Source organism: Trichosurus vulpecula, chromosome 9 (assembly GCF_011100635.1).
Source record: "Trichosurus vulpecula isolate mTriVul1 chromosome 9, mTriVul1.pri, whole genome shotgun sequence".
Lineage (NCBI taxonomy): Eukaryota > Metazoa > Chordata > Mammalia > Diprotodontia > Phalangeridae > Trichosurus > Trichosurus vulpecula.
Window position 1 is genome coordinate 185383593 of NC_050581.1, and position 10706 is coordinate 185394298.

Below are 10706 nucleotides of genomic sequence, written 5' to 3' on the forward strand. Positions count from 1 at the left end.
GGAGAGGAGGCAAGGCCAGGGCCTATGATGTAATCTGTGCTTGGAACTCCTGGCACAAAAACTCCCTCCACTGATGCTGATCAGCAGTTCCTCTGTAACTCACTCTTAGAGAGTTGCCTGGGACACCAAGAGGGTAAGTGACTTGCACAGGGTCACACAGCCAGGATGTGTCAGAGCCAGACCTTGAACGAAGGTTTTCCTGACTCAAAAGCCATTAATGTTTCTATCTGCATACCATACTGCTAATAGGAGATAACATTTTACAGTGAATATGTATCACATTCATTATCGCTCTATTTTATAATGCAGTATTTATAATACACAATGTAATGCTGTGATAATGCTATTGAGGCTTATAATAGTACTAATGAACTGAGCTAATTATTAATAATAGCCCTTATTTACAGCCCCCTCTAAAGCTAATAAAGCCCCTTACTCATATCAACCCTGTGAAGTTGGTAGTACAAGCATTTTCTCTGTTTTTGAGATGAAAAAACTGGGGGTCCATAGCGTTAAGTGATTATCTCAAGGTCACGCAGCTTGAAAGGATGAGGTCCTGAACCCGGGCCTTTGGACTCTGAGGCCAGTGCTTCTTCTACTAAACAGCAAAGATTGTCCAAAAGACAAACTGAAATACGCAAAGTGCCGTGTCTAACATACATGGAATAACTTTCTTAAATTTATATTTGCCTATGTTCTTATTGAATAAAACAAAAGATATTGGAGTTTTCCTTGATACAGATGCTTTGCTGCCTCAGTCACTTACTGCCTTCCTCTGTCTCAGCCTCAGTCTCCGAAGCTGTAAAACGAGGAAGCTGACCTAAATTTGCCTCTAAGATCCCTTCCACAGTCTCAATCTCTGATCCCATGATCACCCTGAACACCACCATTTCCCAAATTATAACCAAACCCAATTAAATCCCATCCTCACCCAATATTCAAATGAAACAGAACTGCACCCAGTGATCTCTGGGCCTTACACATCATCCTACTTAAAATGAGTTGCTTTTAATTAGCTGTGTGAGGTCTGTCTGTTTACGGGTCTCATTTATGACCTGGTTCCCAGAGAACTAGAGGATGCCTCTTTCAGAGCATGGAGCCAATTATCTGCATTCCTCTGCCCCAAGGGCTCTAAAGGCCATCCATTCCTCAACTGTAAAATGCTGGAGTGGGCAAATGACCTCTACGGCTCCTTCTAGAGCAATGGCCCTGAGTCCTTCTAAGTGAGAAAGCATTTGAATGTGGGCTGGAAATGAGCTGTACATCTGCTGTCCCAAGAACCAAACTGTCTACACTTGAACCACCCAGTTATGAGAAGGCCGGCCACCAGATGATGCATTTCCTTTGTAGCAGCTGGAGACTCTCATAAAGCTGTCAGCTGGATGTTAGGTCAGCAGAGGGAGTGTCCACATCAATGCAATCCCAGGTCTTATGGCAAGATTTCTAAAGCTAAAGTAGGCAATGCCTGTATAGGGGCAGATAGGACAATCATCATAATACAATTTCTTAGGAGGTCTAGAAGTAATAATTTGTGTAAGCACTTTATACATGTTACAACAACCCTTGAGAAAGGTGTGATCATTATCACCATTTTAGAGATAAAGAAACAGGCTGCAAGGTCAAGTGACTGGCCCAGGGTCACACAGCTACTAACGGAATGAGGTAGGACTTGAATTCTGGTCTTCTCGGCTCCAAGTTCAGAGCTCCATCCACTAGTGCCTTCTAGCTGCTCAAGAGACACCCAGAAAGACACTGAACTGTGTGAAAAGTAGCAGTGACAGATGCCAGATTAGTGTCTGACATCGCAGAGTACACAGAGACCTGAGGGTTAGTGATGATCTTCCGTGAGCACCCAGATGTTGGCTGTGGCAGCCCTGTAAAAACAGAGAAGCCCACACTGTTGATTTATTCACTGGGTACCAGGATGCTTTGGTTATGATGGAAGCAATGAATACAGCCCCGCCAACACTGTTATCCCCACCAGGAAATCGCCACATGAACATAATCTGAAAGAAACTCATCAACTCCTATGTTCTCTCTCTTAGGAAAGATGCAGTTTTATTAACTGATGCCTTTGACTTCTCTGATGAGTCCTTAAATTCCGCACTTGGCTGCTATGACGGAAATGCCTACGAGCGGCTGTTTGAGTGGGCCCAGCTATCACCAACCAATACTGAGGTAGGGAGTGCAACATGCCATCAATTATGCAAGAGAGCAGAGAACAAGGCCAGGATTTATCTCCTTGTTGTCTAGTTTTCTAGAATGCAGAACAGACAAGCCACACCATGTGATTTTCAACCTAACGGAAATCAATTAAAAGTATTTTAAGCACATAGGCGAGGGGGAGAGGTCCGGGCCCATGAGAAGCTCGAGCCAGGAAGACACTGCTGAGAACAAGGGATGGGGAGCTGGAACGACACGCCAGGCTCTAAATGTAGGCCCAAAGTGCATGCTCATCCAGCACGGGGCTTTCGAGTGACAAATCCAAGTGACATTTATTGCTGCAAAGACTGTGTTCCATGGAGAGAGGTGGAGTTAGAGCAGAGGCCCTGATGGTGACGGACAACAGTTACGATGACCATTCTCAGATAATCAGCTCTTCCTTGAAGGAAGACAAGGATTTTATGTAATTAGAAGTCAGGCTAGCCTGGAAACTCATCAGAAAGCTGTGGCCTTTGGTCCCAAAGACAGCTTGTCTCTCCTGAGTCTCAGGCACATTCATTAATACCCCATTCATCCTTTTCATGGTATTTAATGGAAAGATTTGGATTCAAATCCCAGCTGTCCCTTACTACCTTTCTGGGGTCCACCTTCCTCACCTATAAAATAAGTGGGTCCCAAGTCCCTTCTGACTCTAAACTGAGGCTCAGATTATTGGGCACAGCTCTACCCCACCCCCCACAAAATTTTTTTTAAGAACACAAGGAAGCGATCTAAGTGCAATGTACAGCGACTCTTCGGAGATTTAAGAAAAGACCAGACAAGAGTCATACAGGTTAAGATGTCGTGGGGTTGCCATCGGAGTCACTGGAAAGAGTGTTCCCAGCAATTAAATCATGGATCTTTAAATTAAAAAATCTATAACCTGCATTGAGGGCTCTGTGACCTATATCTAATTAATGTAACAGCAGATTTAACATAGATGGCTTCTTTACCTCTTTGGCATCATGGACCCTCTTGGGCAATTCGTGAAGCCCATAAAGCCCTTCTCAGACTAATTTTCAAATTTTTTTAAAATTTGCATTTTTAATGTTTTTAAATGCATAAATAAATTACATAGGAATTCAAAGGAAACCAATTGTAGTAATGACTATCAAATATATATTTATTTATTTAAAGTTCCCAGGCCCCAGGCTAAGAAGCCCTGATTTAGAACATGACCTCATATTTGTTGCCTATAGGTACTTAAACATGTTTCACCATGTTCTATAGCATAAATGTGTTACTGGGATAATGAAAGTGAATAAACATGACTTTTTTTCTTCTTGAAATTTCAAAAAGGTGTCTTGCCACATCCTTGCATTGACAGCTCTGTGACTTAAATTCACACTTAATTTGCATTTCGTCATGTCAATATCAAGCCTAATTTTAGATCACCATTTTAAATGAAGTCACACTCCTTCCCTCCTCACTGCCCCCTCCCAACATAACCAGTGGAAAGGGTGAGTCCACGGTGTTTTTTTCACTCCAGAAGGTTTCCATTCTGCACTAAGAGTACTGCATCAGCTCTATTTTACTTATAAGTACCTTGCCAATGGCAAGGACAGTGCTGTTTCTCCTTGGCAGGTCCTAAGTTGGACATGTCCTGGCTGTCCAGGAATGGCTTGGAGGCCATGCGGCTGAGCAGACAAAGGCCTGGCCCAGGCATCGTTGGTGCATGCCCCTTCCCAGGTACGGAAGGAGTAGGAAGAGAAGGTTTTCAGATGAAAGAGGAATTGTGAGGGTGATCAGGCTGGCTCCGGAATCATTGCAAACACCAGCAATGAGCTTTGGAGAAGGGAAAATAGGAAGGTGAAGGAGGAGCAGAAAAGGTGAAGGCATCCTCTGGGAAGAAGTGGGCAGAGATGAAAGAAGAGAATGGACCGAGCTGAGAAAGGAATCAAGCTAAAAGAAGATTCGAGGAGGAGGACCGTAGAAGGTCCCGAGGATGAGGAGAAATTTGAGAAGAAGAAAAGAAAAAGGAAAAAGACTCAAGAAAGAGGCTGACTCCAGAGCCAGGGCCCCTTCCACTGCGCTACAAAGTACCTCACATGAACTCTCTCATTTGAGCCTCACGACAACCCCGTGGGCTAATTACTAGAGGCATTATCTCCATCTCACAGATGAGGAAACTGAGGTTCATGATGTAAGTAACACAGTTAGGCGTCAGAGGCAGGATCTGAACCCACATCTTTGCTCCAGGTCCAGCATTCTATCCACTGGAGCCCACTGCCTCTCAAGAGTAAAGTTCTCTTGTCTTTCCCAGAGCACAGAGCCAAGATGCAGCCCAGAACTTCTGGTCAGACCAGACAACTACATATATGTAGCAATTCCCTTAGGCACAAATGACCCAGAAAGCTCTGCTAGGGTACAAAGTCTTGAGCAAGAGGCTGTCAACCTTAGATGCACAGGGGGCATTTCCATCAAAGGCAAGAGCTTCCTAAGTGGCAGTGCAGTTTGGGAAAGTGAAGATAACATCAGGGGATTGGATTTGAATTTCTGGTCCATGCCTTAAAATACAATAATGACATATATTATCTGTCTATATACACATATATGCCCGCATACGTGTGCATATGTGTATGTGCTGTATATCCAAATGAAACAGGAGGAAGACAAGGAGAGGAAGGAAACAGTGCTACATAGTAAGAAGGCAATTTCATGTGCAGAAAGCCAAGAATGAGAGGGAGGAGGCATTTTATTTTATATAATTCAATAAATGTTTATCAAATGCCTTCTAAGTGCCAGACACTCACTATGAAAAATACTAGGGAGAAAATACAAAAACAAAACTGTCCCTGCCCTTGAAGAACTGAGGCCAAAACAATATGTGGATAGGTAAGTAAATCCAAAACATATTCAGAATAAATACAAAGTTAATGGGTGAAGAAGACCAACAAGTGAGAAAATCAGAAAAGGCTTCTCATAGGGGGAAGCATTTGAACTGAGCTGGAAAGAAGACCTCAAGAGGCTGAGGGGAGTGGGGAGAGTGCTCCGGGCTAGGGGGACAACCTATACCAAGGAAGAGAGGTGGAGGTGGAACATCGAGTTGGGGAAACGTGGAGAACATTTCAGCACAGTTCCATTAAAGAAACAGACCTGACCTTGTCATCAGAGTATTCCACAGACCATATGGGCCAAAAGAAAAAATAGACAAGTCCAAGAAACAAGAGTAATACATTAGTGATGGGAGATTTCGATCATTTGGACATCTGCTGGAGCTCTCTCACACTACTAAAAGTAGGATAGCTAACAATTTCATGACTTACGTTAATGATAACATCATTTTAAAATGGAGGAATGGAAATTCTATTATGGATCTGATTCCTACCAACAGGAAGGACCTGGTTGCTGGGGTGGAAATGACGGGAAACTTCAAGTGAAACAAAGACCATTTAATCTTTGTGATAAAGAAAGTTATCAAGAATAGTCAGACACATATCCTAGATCTGGAGGACAAGAGAATTCAAAAAGTTCAAAGGAAAAATAGGATCCCATAGACTAAAATTCTAAACAGGAAACCAACCCACAAGGGATGGGATATTCTCAAGAATAAAATTCTGAATATGCCTGCAATCCAATCCAATATAATACAATGGATAAGGAAAAAGAGCTGTCTAAAGAGACTAATATGGATGTGCAAGGAATTCACTACCTAATTTAGATTTTTAAAAACCATATACAAAAAATAAAAGCAAGGACAGGGAACAGAGGATGAATACATAAGCATAGCTCAGTCCTCTAAGAATAGTGTCAGAAATGCTAATGCTCAGAATGAGCTGGTGGAGAAAGCTAGGGATAACTAAAAGCTCTAGGTGGGATGTTTAGTCCAAGGAAGGATGAAAGAAGAAATAGGACCACTTCTTAGAGTGGAAGAGATTTGAGGAACTTGCAGAAGGGAGAAGCCAGAGCTTCTGATATCTGCACCTGCTTCTGCTCGAGCTAAGAATGATCTTTGGACAGGAAAGAAATAAAAAATAGTAAATAAACAAATGATATTAAGCCCCCAGCTACCCTTGATGGGTTCAAGTCATCAAACCCAAGTGAACTACACCCCAAGGTACTGAAAAAATGAATGCCAAGACACCGCCAGCGATCTCTGAAAGACTATGGAGACTAGAAGAGGTACCTGCAGGGCTAAGTAGATGTTCTTTTGATTTTCAAAAAAGGGAAGAGAATGGAGTCTGTGAGCTATAGGCCAACAAGCTTGATTTTGATTCCAGGCAAAATTCTAGAATTTATTTTTTAAATCAAATTTTCTTTCTGTGAACTTATTCATCAACAAGAGAAACATTTCACTGTACAAATGAGAAAATAGGCAAGGTAGCTTGTATAAGAAACTGTGAATTTATAAAAGATGGCAAGAGATTGTCCAGAAAAGGAAATTATGATTCTAGAGAACAGCCTGGCTCCATCAAGAACAAGTTGTGCCAGACTAACTTCATTTCCTTTTTTTTACAGGGATGCTACATTAGTAGAACAGAAGAACGCTATAGAGATGGTTTATCTAGATTTTTAGCAAAGCTTGTAATAAAATTTCTCACGCTATCCTTGTAGAAGAGATGGAAAGATGTGGACTAGACAGAAGTAAGATAAGTGCATTCACAACTGATTGAAAGGCCAGACCCAGTAAGTTCAATGTCAGCTTTAACGGAGGTTTTCAGAGAAGGGCCGTGCTTTCATTTCAACGTTTCTATCAGCAATCTGGCTAGAAACAGAGAAAGCATGCTTGGCAAAACTGTAAAATGACTCAAAGCTGGGAAGAAGAGCTAACACAAAGGATGACAGGATGAAAAGCTATCTTAATAGACTAGAGTATTGGGCCATATCTAATAAGATGAAATTTAATAGGGATAAATGTAAAGTGTTACACTTGGGTTCAAAAAATCAACACCATAAGGACAAGATGGAGGCTAAAGAACAATTCACCTGAAAAAAATAGCTGGAACTTTCCAAGCTCAATATGAGTCAACAGCGTATTCACCAAGAAAGTTTCTGTAACTTAGGGCTACATTAGGAGAAGGAAAGCATCCGGGAGCCCCATGTCCATTAAGCACTGGGTGCCACATTTTAGGAAGGCTCATTGATGATCTAGAGTATCAGAAGGAAAATCAGGAGAAGAGCCTTGAGATCATGGCATGTGAGGATGGGCTAAAGCATGTGCGGACTTTTAGCCTGGAGAAGGAAAAACTTAGTGAGGATATGATCACTGTCCTCAAGTATTTGAAAGAAGATGAGATTTGCTTGGCTTGTTCCTAAAATACAGAATTAGGAGTAGTGGATTGAAGTCACAAAGACTTCAATTTAGGCTTAAGGTAAGGAAAAATTTCCTAGCCATTAGAGCTGTCCAAAAGTGAAATGGGGCACCTCTGAGAGGAATAGTGGGCACTGAATTTGAAGTTACTTGACATTGGTTGGAGGACCACTGGGGTGGGCGTGGGGGCGCGTTGTCGAGGTTTTGTTCATAGTCAGGTGGAAGCTAGATGAATGAATCCCCATAGATATCATCAAGGGGATTCCTTTACATCTATGGGTTAGATTAAATGGCCTCCCTTCCAACCTGGATTTTAGTTCTGTGATTATGAGTCAGAGGACCCAGGCTCTGCTGCTAACTAGTTCAGGTAAATCACTAGCTCTGAGGCTCAAAGACCATCTGATACTCTTTATTTTAAAGAGGAAGAAACTAAAGTACCTTCCAGCCCTAATGTTCTGTGATATTATGGTACAAATCCTAAAAGAGAAATAAAAGGGTATTCCTACCCAGACTAGTGGATCTAATCTGAAAAGTAAACTCACAGCATATGTGTGTGTGCATGTGTGTGTATATATATATGTATAGATACACGTGTGTATGTGTATGTGTAGATATATACATATGTAATATGTAAAATATGTAATTTTCACATGGCTAAATGGTAATACATATTTTCCTCCTTTGGTATACAACAGAGGAAAAAAAATCAACTCACTCCTCTATATCCAAAATAACTGACATGTTATAGGGAAAACCAGGTTTCTGACAGCAAAAGGAATCGGGTCCTTCTCCAAGTTACCATGAAAAAAAATATATAGCTTTTAATAGTTTATATATCCCAAAAGCACTTGAGTCTTTAATTAGCTGATTTTTGTATTATCACCATAAGCATGTCAGCATACAGAACTCCATTATAATGATAGCATCATATATCACTCTGAAAGGGGATCTATAAAGTGGCTTTTAAATACCCACATTTCTGTGTAAACAGGGAACCGCACTGGTGAGTTGCTGAATTTTAAAGCTGATGGGGTGTCAGCCTATTTAACAACAATGTCACATACAAAATGAGACTTTAGAATATGTGGCCTCTTACTCTAGCTATGCAGGTTCTTAAACATAATCGACTACATTATTATATGGATTTTCAGAATACAGTGACCCTGATTAGAAGAATGTGTAATTTCAAATAGCTTGAAGGCCCCAAAAGTTTCAGTGGTAAAAGGTTCAAATGGAACCTGGCTGACCTCCAAAATTTCCAGAAACAGTTGAATTAGTTGTTATAAAATATATTTTAACCTATTTACATGGGTAGAAAAATGCACAGTGTATAAATTTTTAAAATACCTACAAATGGAAAAGCGATGCAATCAGAGATAGGCTCAAATTAATATAACAGCCGCTACACTACAATTATTTTTATTTTTTTGCTGGGGTAGGGTGAGGAGAGAGAAAATTGTACGTGAAACACGATTATACTTTTGGATACAGTGTCAGGAGTTTTAAAAAAAAAAAGTCACCAGCACTCGGAGTTGAAAGGGACCTCAGAGGTCACTTGGTCTGACCCATAACTGAACAGAAATTCCTGGTACAATATCCCCGGGTATTCATCCAGCCTCCACCTGAAGACTCCAGGAACAATGAGCCTGTGCTCCCCAAGCAATCCATTCCATTTGAGGAAGCTCTAGTTATTAGGAAAATTGTCATTTCGTGGATCCCAAATCTGCCTTTCTTTGATTCACTACTCCCAATTCTGCCATCCTGAAAAAATATATATATTTTTAACAGGGAGAATCCAAACTACCTCAGCCTTTATCCCAGCTTGTTGGACTCACTGACTGATCTTGGCCTACCTTCAGCACTAATTGTGGAATGTGGCTTCAGAAGGCCTACCAATATCTTTCGTGCCAATTTATTTTTTAAATGTCTTATTCTGATAAATGAGAGAACTTCGTCAGCCTGGGAGAGGCGTAAGGGATGGCTCTTTCCACTTGGTCCATTCTACCACATTGGGAAGGAGGGAAGGGGGTAAAATGGGGTGAAGGAGAGGTCTGGGTTCTGAAATTAGGAGCAGGTCTTTGCCACTCTACCTTACCCTCCTGGCATCTTTAACCTTTGCTGCTACAAAAGCAAGTAGCTCAGGTAAGTAGGCAAATTCATCTAGTAGTCCCCGAGGACAGAGAGTATTTTTTCCCCAGTTTCAAAGAACCTTATGCAGAAAGCTATACATATTCATGAGGCCCCAGAATGTATATGCTTTTCTCCTTATACCCTCTGCACCGAGCACAGTGCCCTCACTTGATAAATGTTGACTGAGTCAGAACTTTAAGACCAAAGACTGAACGGTACTTTGCAACTGGCCTCGTGCATCCACACTATGAAATCTACACTGGTAAAAAAAAAAAAAAAAAAAGGAGACTGACCTTTGAAAAATATTTCTCCATAAGTTCACACAGCACAAGTTCTTTAAAAAAATAAAAATTAAGAATCTTATGTAATCTTTCCAATGTAGAGTTGGCTGTGAAGAAAAACTTGACATTAATCCTGGTTGAAATAGTCATTTTAATCTCTCTTTCTTTCTCCAAACAGGGGAATCCTGCCTATGAGAAATACCTGAGGCCATTCTTAAAAAGTAACCAATCCAAATTATGAGATTTGCCAACTACGAACTGTATTTTACATTCAAGTAGAAGGAAATCGCACTCTAAATTTATACTGTGAGAAAAGGAAATCCAGGGTACTTAAGTTGAGGAAAAGCCAAGCACATTGTTAGCCATTAGACAGGTGCTTTCAGCAGTACGCTTCTACACATTCTGTGAAAAAATAAACCTTTCCTCTTCAAGGGCCTAGTTCTTGACAAACTTCTTAGGTTCACAGAAAGAAACGTATGGATACAAGCAAGAGCTAATAATCAAACCAGCCTAATCCTCTGAAGGGCAATAATTATGCCTGATTTTTTTATACAGATTTAAAACTATTTTTTCACAATTAAAGTACTAGATTGTCTATTTTAAATACCATTTTCTTATGGAATATCCTACCACAAATCAATATATTACTAACCCAAGTTTGCACCTAATCCATTTAAATATTTAGTTGTTAGATGATTAAATGGAGCAATGTACTCATCGTTCAAAAATCTGAAAGAAAATGACTGGTTTCAAGGCTTTCGACTCGACCATGTGACTGAATAAAGAAAGATGTGGAGAATGTTTTATTGTGAGTTTAAAATGTTTCTTAAACTGGATTCAAT

General features: G+C 40.7%; 1 protein-coding gene across 3 annotated transcripts in view; it reads left to right on the forward strand.

Annotated features, from left to right (window-relative positions):
* The window catches only part of ACOX2 (acyl-CoA oxidase 2), a 51775-nt gene extending 41107 nt beyond the window's left edge, over positions 1–10668 (forward strand). For all 3 annotated transcript variants that reach the window (XM_036738459.1, XM_036738458.1, XM_036738457.1), the window contains 2 exons: positions 2046–2178; positions 10043–10668. In XM_036738459.1, the coding sequence (XP_036594354.1) occupies positions 2046–2178; positions 10043–10105 (196 nt within the window). In that variant the 3' untranslated portion in view covers positions 10106–10668. The remainder of the gene's footprint in view (positions 1–2045; positions 2179–10042) is intronic.
* The last annotated feature ends 38 nt before the right edge of the window (positions 10669–10706 follow it).